Source organism: Phyllopteryx taeniolatus, chromosome 17 (assembly GCF_024500385.1).
Source record: "Phyllopteryx taeniolatus isolate TA_2022b chromosome 17, UOR_Ptae_1.2, whole genome shotgun sequence".
Classification (NCBI taxonomy): domain Eukaryota; kingdom Metazoa; phylum Chordata; class Actinopteri; order Syngnathiformes; family Syngnathidae; genus Phyllopteryx; species Phyllopteryx taeniolatus.
In genome coordinates, this window is record NC_084518.1 from 1,462,014 (window position 1) to 1,483,164 (window position 21,151).

At 45.6% G+C, this 21,151-nt stretch overlaps 1 protein-coding gene across 1 annotated transcript in view; it reads left to right on the top strand.

The window, feature by feature from the left end:
* The first annotated feature begins 1,341 nt into the window (after nucleotides 1-1,341).
* Nucleotides 1,342-21,151, top strand: part of LOC133466915 (cell adhesion molecule DSCAML1-like) — a 48,542-nt gene continuing 28,732 nt past the window's right edge. Inside the window, 4 exon segments of the mRNA XM_061751097.1 lie at nucleotides 1,342-2,186; nucleotides 2,189-2,257; nucleotides 8,691-9,011; nucleotides 11,490-11,636. Coding sequence (XP_061607081.1) covers nucleotides 1,874-2,186; nucleotides 2,189-2,257; nucleotides 8,691-9,011; nucleotides 11,490-11,636 — 850 coding nt within the window. The 5' untranslated portion in view covers nucleotides 1,342-1,873.

Sequence of the window (21,151 nt, forward strand, 5' to 3'; positions counted from 1 at the left end):
TGTCGTCTTGCTCGTTTTGTCAAGGTACGATCGCTCTGTGGTTCTCAGATTTTTACCCAAAGTACCTCCTCAAAAGTACAAAGCTCTCCAAGTACCACCATAATGACCAACACTCCTCAAATACAATAAGATCATAAAAAAAACGATGTACTTGAGTTTTTCTTCCTAAAAGGTATATTTATTATTGTAAATCAATGTAATGCATGCACAGTTTGAGCAATATCTTTGTTACAGCTGCAGTTATTTTTCCAAAAGGTTCTATAAATAAAGTTGAGTTGAGTGAAATCAATTAAAAGAAAATAGTGCCCTGAAATAATAGTAATAATATTGAAAATAAATGTTTGCATTGAATGATTTCACATAACGGTGGTCGGGACTCACAGCATGACGTCATCCAGTACAGGTGAAGCCGAAGCCCCCTCGACACTTTCAGCACTTGGTATCGTCCAATTAGCTTTCACTCAACTTCCTGTTAGCGTCTTTTGTCAGTTTATATATAGTCGATTCATTGACAGCAATTCGCACCTACTGGTAAGAAAAGCAATTTATGATGGCTTTCAATACTCGATGGAACTTCATTGTTGGGTGAAGTTCATAACTTGGGCTTAATTTTATTTTACTTACCGTAGAATACCCAACGAGAAATGAAAGCCAAGGCTAATGGCACTATTGTTAGCCTAGCATAGCATGTGGACATACACTTTTAGTGTTCCTTCTTCTCCACCAATCACAGGCCACTCTCACGCCTGCGTCACGTGACTTCAGGGACCCCGGAATTCTAAAAGACCAACACCGACCACATGCCAGACATTTGATATAATAAAGTTGATCTATGTCATAACCGGTTAGCATTTAGAGTATCCAGTATAACTGTCGCTAATATATGACCCAGTACCAGTACGTTACCTAATCGTAGTGTACATTGTTGAAACGTGGGCCCGGGTGCATGTACGTGTTCGACCAGCAGATGTCAGCAGTGTTCTAAATGTCTGCCAGCAGCAGCAGCTGCGTGCAAAACGGTTTACGTAGTTTAATGCCATGTTTGCCAACCTTTATTGAGCCAGCAAGGCACAGACTTTACATGACCAAAATCTCGCGGAACATCAGTGACTCAAACAAACGGTTAAAAAAATGTTTACATTAAAATGCACTTACTGAAATGATTCTAATATAGTCACAAATTTTCTTGACAGGGTGAAATTTGGGCCTGTTTATTTGAACACAAAGCTGTGATTGTAATTTTATAAATACCAGCAGGTTAAATGTACATTCTGCCATCTCGTGGAAGAAAATGTAGCTGTTCTGAATGCCACAATACGTCATTGGCATAGATGGATGAATAAAGATACATTATTTGCAGTAAATCAATCATAGGTTTTGGAGCTGAATAGGATCTTTTCCCACAGACAGACAGATAGATAGATACATACACACACAAGGATGTGAACAATAATAACCTCGTTAAGCAAATGTATTTTCACGTTTGGGTTCTTATTTTCTGTTTGAAAATTGTCTAAATGGAATAAAAATCCACAGTCAGTAATTGAAAAGGCATCATAATCCCGCTTTAATTACACTAAAAAAAAAAAAAAAGAAAAAAAACACCAAAAAGCAGCAAACGTTCAATTTTCTTCGTTTTTTCAAAACGAAACCAGAAAAAGTCCCAGGTTTGTTTTACCTGCTGTTGTTATTTTGGGCTCCACGCACGCGCACGCAGCTGCGCGTGCTCCATTTTCACCGCACATGTAGACAAAGACGATTGTGGCGTCATGAAATGCAAGTCCCAAAATCGTGGCAAGAGTAGCAAAAAAAGAAAAAGCCATCGCGTGTGGTCTTGGTGAACCCCGCGCAAGAGGTGGGCGCCAAGTGATCCATGAGGTCCGCAAGTTTTTGGGGCACGGCTGGTCAGGTGGTCCCCCGTGAACCCCCTCGAGCGCAGCGGGTCCGCGCGCTCTGCTGCGCGTTGGATTTGTTGCCGAAGAGGAGGGACGTGGGCGGGGCTGAGGCGCTTCTCCTTTGCCATCCGTTCTTGGTGGGGCGGCAGGGCTGGAGAGACCTCCGGGGAGCACAGTCGCCAGTCCGGCACGGAGACCCACCTGGCCCCAGAAGAAATAAGAAAAAGGAGAAGAAGAAGAAGAAGAAGAAGAAGAAGACTGCGCCTCACGCTTGCCAGGATTGCAAATATCTCCCCAAAATATACCTGCTCTTTATGGCATGTGGCTTGTAACTTTACTCCTGCTGTACTCTCTGCAAGAAGGTAAGAGCAAAGCAAAATCGGCGTTTTACAGCCAGTGTGACAGTTTGCAACTTGATTCAAGGGCGACCATCGGGGGAAAAAGTGTTTGGAATGCATTTGAGATCGGAGGCTTCCGCGCGTTCGAATCCAGACGCAAACATGACGCTTTTTTTTTTGCCGTTTTTGTTTTGTTGTCATGTCAAGGACTGCTCCCAACGCGCATGTTGTGGACAAAGTGAGGCTGTTTTTGTTTCGTTTTATGCGAGCGCTGTGCTTTTGGAGCTCGGGCCCCGTGACGCCCGGATTGTTTTTCGCATTAGCAGTTATGAATATGTAAAATGGCTGAATGGCGAGAACCAGGCGCAAATGCAGCGAGAGGTGGAAAACATGCAAATCACGCGAAGCCTTCAGTCGACCCCGCGTGCGTCTCGCAAACGATTCACCGCCAATCTTGCACTCTTCAAAGTTTCCACGAGGAAAAATGGATTTTCCACTCATTGTGCACATTTCGCTAATTGCAGCTGTTGCGATCAGGCCGCGTCCACAAAAGCAGTTTTCATTTGCGTCGCGATCTTTTCGGCCCTCAGTGCCAATTTGTCGCTATTAGTAATTCGATGTTGAACAAAAGGCATTTCCCTGACAACGGCCCTTTTTGGGTGAAATCGGGATCAAGCCGCAGAAAGGCCCTAATTGCTGCAATTAGCCGCTTTGACGTTCCAGCGTGGAAATGGAGCCAGAAATGCAAAGGACGACGTGGTTGATTGAGGGGGGGGGGAACAAAACAAAAAACAATTGCCCTTCCCTCTGAAGCAAATCCCTGAGCAAGTTGCTCGTTCGCTCTTCAAGTGCTTTGTAATGTGGACACATCTGCATCGAAAATTGCACAGATCGAGCAGCGTCTCCACGTCAGGGCCTCGAAATGCAAACCTGGAAGTTGCAAGTCTGCTTTCGAAGCAAAACCAACACACACATCGCGTATTTCTTTGAATTGGCTCCACAATTATTGACGCCCCCGTTTCCTGCCCAATGACCTTTCGTTTTCATTTGTCCCCTTAATCAGTCGATCCGTTTTAAGGAGGAATTAATGAAGTCACCGTGTCCTGCTTGTGCACGTGAATTTACGCAAATGAGGGAAGGGGGCCAGATTGCAGACTTGGCCGCTCCTGTTCCTCGCTAATGGTGCACCTGGAGCCCCAGACGCGCGCCTGCGCGTGCGTGTCACGTGCGCGGTGGCGCGCCGAAGAGAACGGGGGCATCCTTGTTTTGCTTGTTGCAAACACAAACACACTTCTTATGCCTGCACAAAAGTCAAATGCGAGTGGATTTATGCCTTTCGTGGTGCGTTCAAGTGCAAAAAAAAAAAAAAGACCAGAGTGTCACAAAAAAGGGGGAAGTGTGCAGCGTAATTCGAGACAATTGGTTCAAAGGGCTCGTGCGCAATGGCGGTCATTTTCGACCAATTAGAAATATTCTCCAAAACCCCCAAGTTGTGTTGTGTTCGCTGTTGCGTGCAAATGCGCGCGAGGAGGAAACGGAGCCCGTTCGATGCAAAGCGGCCTGCTCCGCGTGGGCCTTCTTTTCAGGCGCCCATGAAAAACCGTCAGCCGGTGCAAGTCGAAGCAGAAAAGAAAAGAGAATTCCACGCTCGCGAAGCAATAAGGTGATCCTTCAGCCTGGCACATCGGCGTGTCCCCCGTATGCAGCTCAGCCTCCACAAATAGAAATATGCTAAATTCGCCCTCCCTCGCCGCGGTCCAATTCCCAGCGCCCTCTTTGCGAGGCTGCGCAATTAAAGCTGCAAAGGGCGTCATTAAGGCAGCTCGACATTTCCACTACTCAAAGCGTATGTTTAAAAAAAAAAAAAGAACAACAAAACAAACAAACAAAACAAAACAACCACTTCAAAATAAGATTCGAGATTGTGACTCGTGTACCGATGTACAGAAATGCTGTTGCCGATGCATCCTGTTGCTAATCACCGATCCTCACCGAGTTGGCGTGTGAAGGCAACCCAAAAATTCATTGCGGCACTTTTGCTCAACTTGAGACGTCAACGAGCGTCGCTGCAGGCATCCGAGCTCGTTATTGGTCGCGAGTCCAACGAACTGTCCATCTGAACTTCGGAACTCAGACATGTTAACGGGCGTGCGTATTTTTTTTTTTTACATTTTTTTAATTTTTTTTTTTTTTTTAGGGGGCAAAATTCAAATGTGTGAAGCAAGTGGTTGTTTTTGCTCATCTCCGTCGCTCCCTCCCTCCCTCCCTCCCGCCGCCGCCGCCGTTTCCTCCTCTGGCAGCAACTCCCCTCCCTCTCTTTGCCTCATCACTAGGCAGAATTAAAGGCTGGGGGGAGGGGCCGTTTATGCAGACTGTGCCGGGACTTGTGAGCCACAGATTTGATATTCACATTAGGAGAGAAACTGGCTGCTTTGATGTGAGGGGGGAGCAGGTCCCAGGGGACCGCTGAAGTAGCACACTTTTTTTTTTTTTTTTTTTTTTTTTTACTGACACAGCTCGGGTGGGGGGGGGGGCAATGTTGGTGGTGGGGGGCGGAGCAGATTGTTGGGGACGGGGTGTGCAAGAAAACGGTAGGTGGGATCTGCGATGTCCCGCCGTTGATTAGATGTAACCCCGACCGGCGGCCCCCTCCCAACCTCCAGCTACTTACACAAGACCCCTGAGGATTAGCTACAAGCTTACAACCCACCTTTATCGAAATGACATCCGCCAATATTCAATTCACACCTTTTCTAACAGTCTGTGCCCACTTTGCCCTCCTCGGCTTCAGGTTTCCACTTCCACATCTATATTCTTGCTCCCCTTTATCGAAGCCACAACTTTAGAAGTTTGCTCCCAACATGGCTTTGCGGGCAGAATTAAGGTGGAGCAAAAATGTTTTTGCATTTTTGAATTTTAATGAACAGAGGACACTGTCATCAAACTAATCCAATTTGCTGAGACAGGCAAAAAAAAAAAAAAAACTGAAAATGCTGACTCGTGAATGCCAGGCCAGAAGTTGGTGATTCGACATTGAACATTGTGGGCTCGGTTTTCGTAGTCGAGACGCGCCTGCGGCGGCGTGCGCGGAGTGGCGTATCTTGGCCACGCCTAATTTCGGCGCAATAGGTAGACCGCTGGTCTAACGGGATTTTGGTGAATTTCATCAGGGCAGATTCTGAGGTCTGCGGACGTGTGTGGTAGATGTCGGACGTTTTCCATTGATAAATATCTGTCAGCCAATCACATGCTACTAGCCAGCCAATCTGTCAGCCAATCACATGCTACTAGTCAGTCAATGACACCTCCCTATTCATTTTCAACATTTCTCCTCAACACTTTAGTTTTGTCTGCAACTCGGGGAAGGCCTCAGCTGATTGGCTGACAAGTTTTAGTTGAAAATAAAAAAGATGGCACGGGCTAAAATCCCAGCAGGTACTCTGAGTGTCAAAATTACCTTGATGTATCAAATGGTATCACTTGCCCTAAAAACAAACAAACAAACAAAAAACACCACCTAAATCGTGCAAATTGTTTGGCTAAGAAGAACAGTGTGGGTCGTAGAATAGGTGATGCACTTTAGTAATCAATTGTTTTTCCCTGAATTTATGTTATGGAGGGTTTTAGAGGCCTTTGAAGTGCCCCTTCCAATTTTGTTTCTTTTTTGGGCGGGGTGGCGGCCACTTGCCTCATCGCCATGGCTAAAATGTGATTTGTAAATGTTTCCCAATCGTGTGGCACATACCAGGAATACAGAAGGACAGCGGAATTGCATGAATGACAATGAAACGTCTCCATCAGGCGGAGTCGTGCCTTCGCCCTCTTGTCATTTTCATCAGCAAACACAATTAGACTTTACACCAATTTTGTCACGCTGATCGGTATCGGCCGATAATTAGCATTTTATGCTGATCGGCTTTGATGTCAACATTCGCCGATCCGATCAATGACGTCATTGATCGGCTCCGCAAAAGACATTTACTCCTTGTTGCCATCGTGCACAGTACGATTTGTTTTTTTAAACTCGCTGATCGGCCCCAAAAATCCTGATCGCGTAAACGCGATGAAGAATGCTGTCAAATCGATCAGGGCTGCAAATAGCGGAGGAACACGCATTGTTCCACCTCGTGTTGGGCACACGGGCGCGAAAACGCATGCACGTTGAAACATCGGCGGCTGTGGGATTTGTTTAGCACCTCGTCCTTGTTGCGGCTGCGAGAGTGTCGTGCGCGCGCGCGCACTCGCATCCTGGTGAGGCGTAGGTCGGCTGCATTATGCATGATGAAATCTTGCATAGGTTATGACTTCTACCTCGACGACTTACATATTGATGCGGCGCCCTGGCAGGACGTATAAAATAGCGACTGCAGCGTTTGACAGCCCGTGCGGTACCGTAGCGAACTGTGCTTCGTCCCGGACGGCGCTTGAAAAAAGGTCGACGACGCCTCCTGAATTCGACTTCCAAATGCTGCAAAAGTGAGACGTGTTTTGTCTCCGAAAAGAACAGAAACACTTTGTGTGTAGTATAGAATTGTCGTTGTTTTTTTACCAGTTAACATTTTCTTACACTTCTCTTTGTTTGTGAGAAAAGTTACACCCAAAAAATCCTCAAAAGTTTGTGGAGGGGTGGGACATAGGCCAAGGAAAGACACCATTACATTTTGCCGCCTAGCCCTAATTATTATTATTATTATTATTTTTTTAACTCAGACCATCCGCCAACATCCCCCGGACTCGCGGCTGTGGTGTCCTTGAGCAAGACACTGATACCCCGAAATGCTCCCCGGTCGCTTCAGCTGCTGTTCACACTTTCACATTGTGTAATTGCTAGTTTTTGCATGCATCTGAGACACTTTGGCTGACAATAAGGATCAGAATTTTGCTGTTTTGTTTTCATTTTAATTTTTTTTTCTCGAAGTGCCCAGTGACATGACACTGCCTCCTCCCAGCGCGACGCACCGTCTTTTGCTTTGTTCGAGTGTAGTGCGCGTGGTGCACGTGACTGACGAGCGCGTGTTTGCGCCGCCCGGGTTTCGACGGGCCGAGCGCTGGGAGTTCGCTCTGATCCTGTTTTTGTTCCGCTTCCTGCTCCGTCAGTCCCCGGCGCTCACCGGCCTCGTGCGCCCGGCCCGGGCCCCCGGGGCATATAATCTACCGTCGGATCCCACTCCTCCCCCAATCGCTCCGGGTGACCCCCGCACTCCACCACTTTAGTCCTGTCCCCCCATTGGGAGATTATAGATATTGCAATCTTTAATATGGCTTTATGCTCAGGGGCCATTATCAGTAATCTGCAGTGGGGAGGGAGTCTGACCTGGATTTTTCAGCTCACCACTGGACTGGCCGTCACTTTTCATATACCATCTGTAACATTCTGTACAGCTTTATCAATCTCAAGCTTAGGGGCACTCTCGCGCCTGATATGTGCGCTTGCACTTTCAATGTTGGTTGTTTTATAATTTCGCCCCCAGACGGAAAAGTTAGCTGTGGGTTCTCCTTCGGTTCCAGCGTAGCGACAGTGTTGATCTACAAGCGTCACTTGTGTTGAGCAGGTGTTTAACCCATTTTTGTTATACTACATCCATTTTTAGCTTTCATGGACTTATTTGGGTTAAATCATAACCCGGCGGACGTTTTTACGGCAACTACCTTCAACTTTTATGTTCCTCACATTAATCTCGTACAGACAGACTTTTATGTATCCAGAATAGATGAAAGGGTCTGGTATAAAAGCACGCTTATACTATATTAACTGCACTATACTGTAAGAATATATTGATTTTATTGTATGTGGCGATTTTGTCAGCATTGGATTTTCTGCCTTTAGTAAGGGTGCAAAAACAAAAACAACAAAATGGATTGATTGAATTACTGTAAGTAAACATTATAAAAACATACTAATATAATGCGGTCACCATACAAAAGTATAAACATATAGCAGGGCAATCATATGTCCACCCTCCTAATTTGCATCTAATCTTTACACGAGGAGCCCAAATTTTCCAGACCTTTCTCCATCTTCCCCGCACTTTTCTTTCTCTCTGTGTTTAATCTGAGGGCCAACGAGGAGTATTCCTGTATGTCTCTCTGTGTGTGTGTGTGTGTTAAATATGTAAGGAGATTAAAAAGACTTAAATCTGCGTCTGGCATAGAAATTCCAATCACATAACCTTCATCAGTGTTGTCTCGCTTCCTCTTTGTTTGCGTTGGCGTACAACCGGATGGAGGTAGCGGGCTCCCCCCCCCCCCCCCCCGCCCATCCACCTTCTTCACCGCAGGCTTTAGCCCAAATCCCTGGCTTTCTGCATCACATGACCGATGTTTGCAGCTGAACATTTGAAATGCATTTGCGATGATGATTTCGCAATAGATTTGTAGGACATTCCCGACCTGGAAATGCGGCGTCGTTATCGCCCGCGCCTCGGCCTGACGTCGTGTTTTCTGTTTGTCCCCGCAGTACGCAGTGAGGATGCGGCCTCGACCAGGCTGTACTTTGTGAACGCCTCGCTACAGAGGGTAACCTACTCCAGCTCGGTGGGGGTGTCCCTACCCTGTCCAGCAGGGGGCACCCCCAGCGCCATTCTACGCTGGTACCTGGCCACTGGCGACGACATCTACGACGTGCCCCACATCCGTCACGTGTACGCCAACGGCACCTTGCAGCTGTATCCCTTCTCGCCCTCCGCCTACAACAGCTACATCCATGACAACGACTACTTCTGCACTGCCGAGAACCAGGCGGGCAAGATCCGCAGCCCCAACATCCGCATCAAAGCTGGTGAGTTGGTGGTGGTGAGTCATAAAACAAAGTATCCTAGAATCTGCATGATGGAAGGGGAAAAAGCACCCAAAGGTCAAAATGAGACTGCGCGCAGATGTGATTGGCAGTTGAAACGAAGGCCAGCTCACACACAGATCACCAGCCCCAAAAATAGTCTGTCTGAAGCCGACCGAGAACGTACAAAACGGAGCCAGCTCAGGCACACCTATTTGGCACCCGCGGATTCATCTGTGGATATTAAAAGAATAAATACAAATACACATTTTTTTCAACATTCTTTTTCCCAATTTCTTTCCATTTTTTTTTTGGTCTTTTTTGTTATTTTGTTTTTTCTTTTTTGGGGTGAAACAACCCCAAAGGCGCAGCGCGGCAGATTATCTCAATTTATTCAAGATTTTTTTGGGTTTAAAAAAAAACAACAAACACCCCCCCCCCCAAAAAAAAACAAAAACAAAAAACAAAACTAAAACATGAAAATTCTATGCAATTATAATGTTATCCACAGATTTTCGCTATTCGCGGTCCAGCCTGGTTCGGTCCGCCACGAATAGCGGGGACCACTGTATCGTGATATAACCTGTCAGTGGAAGCACGGCGTCAAAGCCGAACCACCACAGTTAAGTGTGCTGCTTCAAGTATTCAAATTTGATTAAAACAAAGTGTCACAACAGATTTGAGTGTCCTGTCATTGTATTTGCAAAAACGACTCCTTTGGATTGGGCGTCACAGCGAGTGATTCAATGAGCAGAGATGGGAAATTGTTTATTTTTGGAAAATCTGACCAGAAGCTGCCCGTGTTGCTGCTGTTCTATCCTTCCTCTCCACCCACGTTCTCCAAACCGCCCTCCTGTGTCATACTAAATATAGCCACAGCACACTTCTTTAATTATCTCTCATTAACGACCCTAATTGGTGCTTTTCATTGATTAGACTGTGTGATGCCGCTTTAATAAGCCAGCCATATCCCTTGTAAAATAGCACATTTGGAGGTTGCAGTCTTCCGGCCGTAGGCCGAGCCGAGGTGCGCGAACGAGAGAGTGAAATTACGAAACAAATTGTAACCTCAAATCCCCGGCAGAGTAAATCTGGATGATAACGTAGCTGCGCTGCGTCTGTTCTCTGTGGTTCATTCAGGCCACTCGTTCCCTCCCCCTTCCCTCCTGTCGTCAACATCTGCTTTCATATTCTGCCTCCCAACACCAACCGCAACTAATACTCATATTCATTCTAATACTAATACTAGCGCCAAGTTGCGGATTTGAGCCAGGACCCTGAGCTTCGTGCCGGCCGGGTTTCGCCTGCATTCCCGCATGACCCAAAAGCCGGGCTGCAGGAGACGAGGGATTAGCGTCGACCCGACATCCTGCAGCCGGACGCCTCTGTCGGGCCCGGCAATCTCGCGAGCGGGTTGACGTTTTGGTGAAGCGGGGGCGGGGCGGGGCTCATACTTGCAACCAAAAAAAACTGCAAGTCATTCATCCTGATGGTGTCCGTTACAAGGTGAACTATTCCAAGAGCAGTTCCTTAGCAACCTTTCGCTAGATCCAATATTTTTTTTCCGTTTTGCTAATGAACTCCTGCTCATTCGACAGTGTGTGTGTGTGTGGGGACACACACACACACACACACACACACACACCTCACAATAACTGACAATTGTTTTTGTTTTGAATTGGTCATCCTTAGAACGTTCTGAACAAAAATGATTGCTTATTCATAATCATAACATGGCACTGCTGGAAAACAACAACCCGTGATGCTCTTGTCTAATGCAGGCCAGCTCTATTAACGCAGAGCACATACACAGGATTAGACCGCCATCCATCCATCCCTTTTCTACCGCTTATCCGAGGTCGGGTCGCGGGGGCACTAGCTTTAGCAGGGACGCCCAGACTTCCCTCTCCCCAGCCACTTCATCCAGCTCTTCCGGGGGGGATCCCGAGGCGTTCCCAGGCCAGTCGAAAGACGTAGTCTCTCCGGCGTGTCCTGGGTCTTCCCCGGGGTCTCCTCCCGGTGGGACGTGCCCGGAACACCTTCGGCTTAGCTCCTTCTTCACCACAACGGACCGATACAAAGTCCGCATCACTGCAGACGCTGCACCGCTCCGTCTGTCGCTATCTATCTATCTATCTATCTATCTATCGATCTATCGATCGATCTATCGATCTATCTTATAACATTGTAATTGTTTCCTCCGTGGCCTAGTTTAATTGTGCATTTAGTTTGAATTATGTTCCTTTTCACTTTACAGCAACATTGAAAAAAAGTTCCTTTGAGTTTACTGATTGACGTGTATTTATTTTTTTTTTATCGATTTCGAAAAGAAATGCACATTTTGTCACATCACCCCATTTTAATCGTGCGCAACAGATGTATATGATCGAGTACTCTATCAATAGAGCCTCACTGTATTGATGGTGCGCTAATTTTATGTAACCCAGCCATTAAGTGTTGCGTATTCGTGTATGTGTGTAGTTTTCAGGGAGCCCTACACGGTGCGGGTGGCGGACCAGCGGTCGATGCGGGGCAACGTAGCCGTGTTCAAGTGCCTCATCCCCACAGCCGTGCAGGAGTACGTCAGCGTCGTCTCCTGGGAGAGAGACACGGTCTCCATCGTCCCAGGTAAGACTTCCTTCTTTATTTTTATTCTTTCAATATCCAGGCTGATCTGCTGGCAGATGTTTTGTTTGTCATTTTAGGAATTGGGATGGTTTTTATCTGGTTTGTGCGTGACAGTTGACGTATGTTGACTTTTTGTGTCTTCTGTCTGCTCACTGTTCTGGATCACTGATCTGGCCTTCCACCTCCTTCCAGCTTGTACCCGACCCCCCCCTCCGCCCCCGCTTCACTCAGCCTCGTCTTTGCTCTCCTTTGGGCTGACATTTCTTTTTCTCAGTTATTATCGCTACATTTACATCTCAGTACATATGATCCAAATGTCAAATCCTGACGTTAACTGTAAGTGACATCCCGTTGTGAGCTGTAACGACTACCCCATAGTTGTCTTCTAGGTCGCACAACTACGTCCTTGAAAAGAGGCGCTGCAATTAGTGACAGTGGTTGTCAATAGCACTGTCCCCACATTCATCTTCATTAACCTAATTGCGTCTGTGAGAGGAAGAAATATCGTGTCAAGCCTTTATTGTGTTTTGTAATTCCGTTATGTGCGTTTGATTATGTGATCACTGCTGCATTTGTGCGTTCTGTAGTTCTTGAACAATTTGTGGCTCTACAATGTGTGTAACCACAATGTTGGAGAAATAAGAGGGAAAGAAAATCAAGCAAGGAGGCTAGTAGGGCAAGAATGGCCTCAGGTTCTGGCAGATGGTGTTTTATATCTTATGTATGCAAAGTCCAGCATTGCGTCTCACATACATGAGCATCAGGGTTTTTGTTTTGTAGTTGACATGTAGTCTAGCAGTTTTTATGCAATTGCAAAAAAAACTTTTTTTTTGACATGTATAAAAAAAAAAAAAACAATTTCAATGAAGTTGGGACGTTGTGTTAAACAAAAAAAAAAGAAAACAGAATACAATGATTTGCAAATCATGTTCAACCTATATTTCATTGAATACACTACAAAGACAAGATATTTCATGTTCAAACTGATAAACTTGATAGTTTTTAGCAAATAATCATTAACTTAGAATTTTATGGCTGCAACACGTTCCAAAAAAGCTGGGACAGGGTCATGTTCATCACTGTGTTACTTCACCTTTTCTTTTAACAACATTCAATAAACGTTTGGGAACTGAGGACACCAATTGTTGAAGCTTTGTAGGTGGAATTCTTTCCCATTCATGCTTGATGTACAGCTTCAGCTGCTCAACAGTCCGGGGTCTCCGTTGTCGTATTTTACGCTTCATAATGCGCCAGGTCTGGACTGTAGGCAGGCCAGTCTAGTACCCGCACTCTTTTACTACGACGCACGTGCAGAATGTGCTTTGGCATCGTCTTGCTGAAATAAGCAGGGGCGTCCATGAAAAAGACGTTGCTTGGATGGCAGCATATGTTTCTCCAAAACCTGTATGCACCTTTCAGCATTAATGGTGCCGTCACAGATGTGTAAGTTACCCATGCCATTGGCACTAACACAGCCCCATACCATCACAGATGCTGGCTTTTGAACTTTGCGTCCATAACAGTCCGGATGGTTCTTTTCCTCCTTGGCCCGGAGGACACGACGTCCACAATTTCCAAAAACAATTTGAACTGTGGACTCGTCGGACCACAGAACACTTTTCCACTTTTCATCAGTCCATCTTAGATGAGCTCGGACCCAGAGAAGCAACGTCATTGGAATTGGGGTTGTGTGTGATTGGGTCTAGTGTCACAGGGCTGCTGTGCGTATGTGTGGGTATATAGGTCACTTGATGAGCAGTGAGTGTGAAGATCCGATGCTGAACATGATGAGCTGCTCAGTGAACTTGACACTCGCCTCTGTACGAACGGCGGCATGCGCCAAACGCTGCAAGCCCTCACAGTCAAGCCAGCGTCAACCTTGACCGCCTTTATCTGCGCGTTCAATCCGTGCAAATAAACTCCATCACCTTGTCAGTCGGAAAGCAATGCTGAAATTAAACTACATGAACAAAAAGGAAAGATTTGTGACTCAATCTTTAGTTAACATTAACACTAGTGACGGCACTTGCTAAAATTCATAGTCAAACACCCCCAGCCAGCAGAGGACTGTCTGGACGGCTCTAATAACAATGGCAAAATAATAAATTCCGAGTTTCTTAACATGCACACTTTCCTCTGCTCTCATGCCAAAAAGTTCCAATTGGTAAAGCTCTAAATGTACGCGTGCAGCGGTCTCTCAGTTGTGAATTTTAATCCAAAATATTGTTCCCTCTACTCATCATGGGCAGCTGTCTCAAGTTGTTAAAAATGGCAACGAGGGAAATGTGTTTTGGGAGTGAATGAACTGCACCCCCGCCCTCTCCCTTTCACATCTGAGGTGCCCATGAGCAAAGCACGCACCTCCCACAACTTTTTTGTTTTTGTGAATTTTACGTAATCACTTTCTTTTCACAGAACGTTCATCTTTATTTATTATAGGTGAAAGTTTCCAGACCCGCCTGCAAGAGGTGAAATTCCACAATATAGAATTAGTGTACACATTCTTTTAGTTTGTTATAGTTTGAGCACTCCCGCTCATCTTGCTAAAGGGCAAGTACATTTCTTAAAGCACACTTTTCTTGATCCCTAAGTGGCTGCTTTCACGCTCTGTACAGATTTCGCTCTGTGCGGTTGGCTGACGTTTTGCTACAGCTAATGAGAGGCTTTGATGACGCGCTAAATCCAAGTCTCGTCTTCCCTCGCTACCTGCGCCGTTGGCCGCAGGTGTCCGCATGCACATTAGCAGCGCAATCGCATATTGGGCCGAAGGTTGAGCTGATGACATAACGCCATGCCGCCTTGCCCTCTGAGGCCCAACCGGTTCCACTCTGACAGTCGCACATGTTCCCCATCTGTTTGTGTGTGTCTGTATATTAATATAAGTGTGTGTGTTTTTTAATGCATTTGTGCGTGTGTCCCACTTTCCAGTCCAGCCAGGACAGTGAGAGCGTTTTAAGAGGGGAGGGGTGCAGGCAGACTGACCTAGTTCCCTTCTCACTTGCCCGTCCCGGTACCGTTTCGTGCACGTGTGTTTGCGCCCCCATGAGAAAATCGGGGATTGCAAATGGGAGATCTGAAGGCAGAGAGTTGGAGTAGTGACAGTAGAGATGAAAAGTTTGTGGACGCCCATAAAAAAAAGAACACCACACCATGAGCACACATTTAAGCTGTCAGAGTAACCAGCAGAGAGCTAATGAGTGGCTCGGATGTGCCCAGACTGGACCAGCAGATGGCTGCGGCCACATGGATGGCACACAGAAGATGCCCGACTCTGCTTCATCTAATCCACCTGCCACACAGTTTGCCTTTGTTTACTGCCACAGTCATTTTTCATATACACATACACCAATGTATTGGTAAAAACCTGTTTAAGAATAGAAAGAATAGATTGTTTTTACATTTCGTTTTAGCAACTGTATTTTTTTCCTCCACAAATGTCATCCCAAAATCCTGCCAATTATGCAAACAAAGATGCGTTTCATTTATGAAAGGCACTAAACTGAAGGATTTATGGGTTTATTATGTCTTTGTTTACTATTGTAAAAATTATTAATTAGGTCTGGGAAAAAAAAAATCGAATAACTCAGCTCAAATAGGTTGATGCAAAGTTTCTGTCTCAAAGCCCCCGCGGGGGGGAAAAAACTCCCGGAACCATCTTTGCGCCGCAGGAACCATTGTGTCCCACTGACAGTTATTGCAGACGGACCGAGTGATGGGTCACTGATAAACTTTGCTAAAAAGGACAGAGGAGCGTCTGTAAGTGATTTTAGGCACTGCTAGATGTGCAATTTACAAAGTCAAAGTCTCTCAATGAGAATAAAATGCATGTTAGTAGTTAAAAAAAATAAAATCATTGTGGGCGGGGCGATTATTATTCGACCAATAATCAATGGGAGAATCGATTCTAAGAAATATTCAATCATGACCTCCCTACTAAATAATATTTCACAAAATCAGTGTGTCAAACCTACGAGCTTGGATACTAATGGGTGTCGCTGAGTGGCAAGGTCACTTACAGGCTACATTGCTAATCAATTCTCTGCCCCTGGCGTCCTTGTTGGAAGTCAGGCGCTTAAAAAAAAAAAAAAAAAAAAAAAAAAACGCGCACATACGCACACGTGCATGCTCTGGGTGGCAACAGGGTTGAATACTTAAATGACCAGCACTTGATTTCTTGTCTTAATTAACGGACTTGTAGATATTTAGTTCAACAATGCATATATGTTGCTCGGCAAAATGGACGCCTTTATTTACATTTTAAGTTATTTCAACCTAGAAAATATTGTAATGATTGGCCTTTATTTGGAAATCAATGAGGAAAATAAATATCCCCATCAAATTGTCTTTAGCTAAAATTCATGAGAAATGCTCCACTTTATATCAGAAGAAACCTGGTCTTATATATCCATTTACATCCACGCGCGGTGCCTGTTGGTAAATCTGTGCTTGTGCACACAGCACAAAGACGACATTAATAGAAACACTTGTCTGAGATCCCACATACTCGTGTAAACGCTGGTCTTACAAAGGCAGCCACTTCCAGGGAGAGCAAACGTACAAGCCCATCACACACGCACGCACGCACATGCACACCTTGAATATAACACAATAAAGCCATTTCCAGATTTGACATGAACCTGGCTGAATAGGGAGAAGTCATGAAACATTAACCTCAGCTACATTCAGGCTGCGCTGACCTGTGCGGCGGTGCCGGGCTCGTCACAGTGCGGGATTTGGTCGGTGAGCACATGGCCTCCCCAGGGCTCATGGGACACAACCTCATTGACTGGCCCCCCACCCCCCAAACGGCCCACTGATATCACGTTTCCTCGCTCGTCCATCCCTGCAGTGCCCCATGTGGCACACAGCAGGGTGTTTGTAAGGGGGGGAACCTCGTCGTGCAGCTGATTTCATGCAGACAAACATGCAAACGCACACAATAAAACGTCCACGCAAGGAAAGAAATTGGAAGATTGCGTCAATTTGTAATGTTCAACTTGTGGTACAACTGCATAACACCAACGTTTTGGGGTCTGCTCACCTCTATGTGTGCTTCCTTCTCTCTTTTTTCCATGTATAATTTTGTCCCATTTGCCTGTGTGAGAGTGAGAGCAAGGCAGGAACAGATGGGCTGCTGGCAGCCATCTTTTACTCAGTTAGGTTGAGTAGGCACGTGGAAGAGTGTGTTAATTAGCACAAACAAGTGTGTGTGTGCGTGCGTGCGTGCGTGCGCGTATGTGCACGAGGGCCACAATAGGCATAATTATTTCTGCTTGAGAGGCCGGTTTTAGGGGGGCGGGTGCAGGGGGGGGGGGGGGAGTACAACAATGCCCCAACCGCAGGCTTTGTGTGTACGTAGGAGAGAGCTGACAAGTGTCAGCTATTATTGACTATTTACACACTACCACACGCGCCCGCTCACGTGCACTTAACACAGACCGCTCGGCGTCGCCCGCCGTTTCGCCTTCTTTGTGCTTCTGTCAAGCACACGCTAGCCTGCGCACACACATCGTGAGTAGCGCACATGCAGGACGGTGAGCGCGAGCGTTTGCCGGGCGCCACCGTCTCGGCGTCAATCAGTTTAAGAGGGAGAGATGGGAAAGTCCCCGAGAGCACATCACGCTGACACAAATCTGGCCACCACCTCGCCCTGCGAGCCAGGCTGGGTGACGACACGAGCCGCGCAGGGAGAGGCGTACTCCGCGCTGCCTCTCATTTGCAGATGAAAAAGAAGCTAAACTGCAGTTTGTTAAAATTATTATTCTTTTTTTTTTTTCCTAATTATTATTGCTTTAAAAAAAACAAAACAAAAAAAAAAGCTTATAATCAAGTAGATGGCGCCTGCATGCCATTTTTAAAACAAATGCTCCCAAGAACTTTTAGTATGTTAACACCTTTTGACATAAGAAAAATAGATCCATGCAACTTCACTTTTACAATAACAAATAAGCTTGACAAGAGATATGAGACTAGTTAAGACCGGAAGGCCTTTTTGACAATATGCTTACCTTTTGATTGAATAATGTAGAAATCTTCATGACAAAAATCTGTCCTTTTCCACGGGTGCGTATCCTTTTACATTTTGTAAAACGAAAAAAACAAATCATTCGTTATCACTATGTTCGACATTGTTCTTACTTTTTAAGTGTGTAATTTGTCTTCATGACAAAGATGAGTCATATGCAGCAGGTGCGTATTAATATATTTGGTATGTGTCAAATTTGGGGCTGATCCACCTTAGGGTGTTTTATACTTGACATTACTGAATGGCATTCCAATTATTTTTGTTAGGAATGAATCTTCAAATGTTTTTTTTCCCCCCTCCAATTAAATTCTACTCGTGCCGATACTGATGTTCGGCCAAACCATTTCTCCTCATCGCATTTATAAACCACACTTCTCATTTTCTACGTATTCTGCGTCACTTCAGTGAAAAGTGAAAGCAAGGCTTAGTGGAAATAAGTCAATGGGGATCTCTAGTTTGGATTGCGTTAAGAAATGGGATTGAAGTAAAGAGGTTTGAACCCTTTTCCTCCCGCTTTTCCTCCATTGTTTTGTTTAGGCTAGTAAAAGCCGATTAGTGAGGGGAGATTACAGCACGTTTTGCCAAGAGATTGTCTTTAAGGAAACTTGTTCCAATGTTTGGTACGCCACATGTTTCCTCCCTATGAACGAGCAGTGAACATTTTCCCTTTTAATCCCACCAATCCTTCCATAACATCTCTTCACTTGTTACTTGTTGGTTTAACTTGGTTTCACCTCAGAAGAGATGAAGACTGTGATTGTTACATATAGTTGACAACAAAACGTGGGTTGCAACATGGCTTTGTCACACACGCTGCTCGTGTGGGGAATTTTTGTCAAGGAAAATGCTTCTAATTTCAGAAAACGCTAATCTGGGAAGATATGTAATGTTCATCCCCTTCACTCGATATAATTGTAAAACAAAAATTGCAGTGCAGTAATATGAAACAATGACTAGATTTCTCCCTTTAGCCAGAATGAGGTCTCTATTTCACGTGGAACACTTGGGTTGCGGAGGGGTCATGACAGACATAATGAAGAATCAAATGGAATCCCTGGTGGTCGTCCAAGTGTCATGTTCCTACATGACCTGGCAATCACACCTATTGATCCGACTCACTGTTTGCTGACCAAACGCGCACACGGAGGCCACATCAACACTGCAGACCGTCATTGAACTGATTCAGGGTGGGAAGCTCATCAAGGACAAAAAAAAAACCCAAAACATCATGATGGTTCTGTTGTTGGTGCGCTGAGTTAGAAGTAGTAGTACTGCATACGGTACTGAAGCAAGGTCACAGCATGTTGGTGATTTCAAATGGTTATCACTCTGAAGCTCCATAACAAAAAAACATAATCTCCCAGAACAACTGAATACTCTGCGCAAAGTGGTTTTGATGGTTTTTTTCAATTATTTAACTGCACACATACTGATAGAAACGTAACAATTAATCAGTGTATCGATTTATGTTCCTATGATCCAATTGCATTGATAGAGCCTGAGCCGATTGGGGATTTATATCAGTACAACGTCGATTTGTAAAGCTAATAATCGATTGTCTCTATATTACGAGAATTTGCGCATTTGCATTACGATGTTAAATATATATAGATGCTATGTATACAGTATGTTATAGTCCTTGAATCAAATTGTATTATTTTGATTGAGCCACTCCTCTGTTTGTAGACAAGAAAATGCAGTTTCCTGCTACATGCACAATGTGAATTTAAGACAAATACTGTTGATTATCGAAAAGAGGAAACCAATTGGTCGTTCATTAAGTGAAATGTCTCATTTTCTCTTGTGTGTTCATAATTGCTCTTTAACCAAGAAAACATGTATTTGATCCTTATACTTGATTATTCCGATGGAATTGTCAGTAGAATACTCGATTCCTAATTGTTGTTGTTTATTTTGTTGGTAAAATGACTCAACTCAAAGTGTAGGACTTGAGACTTGACTCGGGACTTGAGGGCAAAGACTTGTTCCCACCTCTGGTTGTAGCCCATCCTAAAGGTGTTTGATGGGGTTAAGGTCGTAACTCCCAAGTCCTTCCACACCAAGCACACCCGAACAAGACTTGGATTTTCAAGCAGACTTGCAAAATCTCGTCGTGTTCATGTAGGCAACTTCAGCTCGAGGTCAACTTGAGATCAAACGACGACGAACTTGAAAGAGGCTGACGACTTTTAAAGTGCCAGATTGGGTTTTTTTGTTTACTTTACTGCCTGGGATTTCAACGATACTTCCTGGTAAACACTGACAATCTCTGTGCGTGCGTGCGTGCATGCGCGTGTGTGTGTGTGTGTGTAGCGAGTTAAGCCTGGTCTCTCCGTGCTGGGCAGTGACACTTCTCTGCCACCAGCACTCAAATGCTTGGTTGGGAGGGGTCTGGGGGGCGACCAGGCAAGTCACTCAGTGCTGCTAATGCAGCTCACGGCCTCAGGCTAAACTGGAGTGCACCTCACCACAAACACACACACACACACACACAGCATATACTCAACTGTGTTGTTTATCTACTACTGAACCAAAACAACTTGGTGGCCGCTAGTGATCGTCCACTAGGTCATGTTTTTTTTTTTTTGGGGTATTTAGTCGCATGTTTTAGGATGGAATGGGCCCCATTTCAGGTATTAACCCGTTCAAGTTGAGTTTGGAGTCAGCGGCGTGTCCAGTGGAGGGTTTGGCGAACGAGCGGCGGTTTCCGCGTGTGCGTATGTGCTTTTTCGCTCCCCCGGGACTCTCATTATCGCTGCTGTCCCACATGTCACCAAGCACATGAAACACACATCATGAATAATGGAGTCCCATTTCTACATCTCTTTCCACATTGCTGTCTTCACCTCCCACCCTCCATCCCTCGTTTTCCTCTGATGCTTGTTCTGGTTCCTAGTCTAGGGCCGTTCTGGGATGGACGTTTAGTTTTTACGCAGCGTTGTAAACCTTGTCTGCAAGGCAGTGAAGCATTTGTGGAGGGGAACATGGCTCTGCAGTGTGGAATTGTATCTATGGAAACTACATCCTTTGCATAAGATGACTTTTATGAGGGTCCCCGCTGTCCATTCAGCACCACACGTGTACCCCCCCCCCCGTCCCACCCCTCCCCCAGTGTTTACTGTTGAAAGTCACACAAGGCAATTTGGGACAGAGCAGTCAGTGGAGCAGAAGAGACGTGGTCCCGTCGCAATGGAAACTGGACTTTCCGTCTGTCTGCTAGACCCCCTCCTCTCCTCTCCTCGACTTCCATTCTTCTTCTTCTTCCTCCTCCTCTTCTTCACCTTTGTGTCCTCTTGCCATGTCCGTGCAGGCGACTGTCCGGCATTAGCGGTGGCAAACAGATGACATGATTGAAAGATGAGGTAAGCGGTCCGAATTGCTCAGGAAAGGGCACAGCGGCCTGGATTAGACAGCGAAGCGTGGCTTTTTAATGAAAACACGACAGAGCGGCGGCCGCCGCTCGCCCCGTCCCGCCTCCCGCATCTTCCAG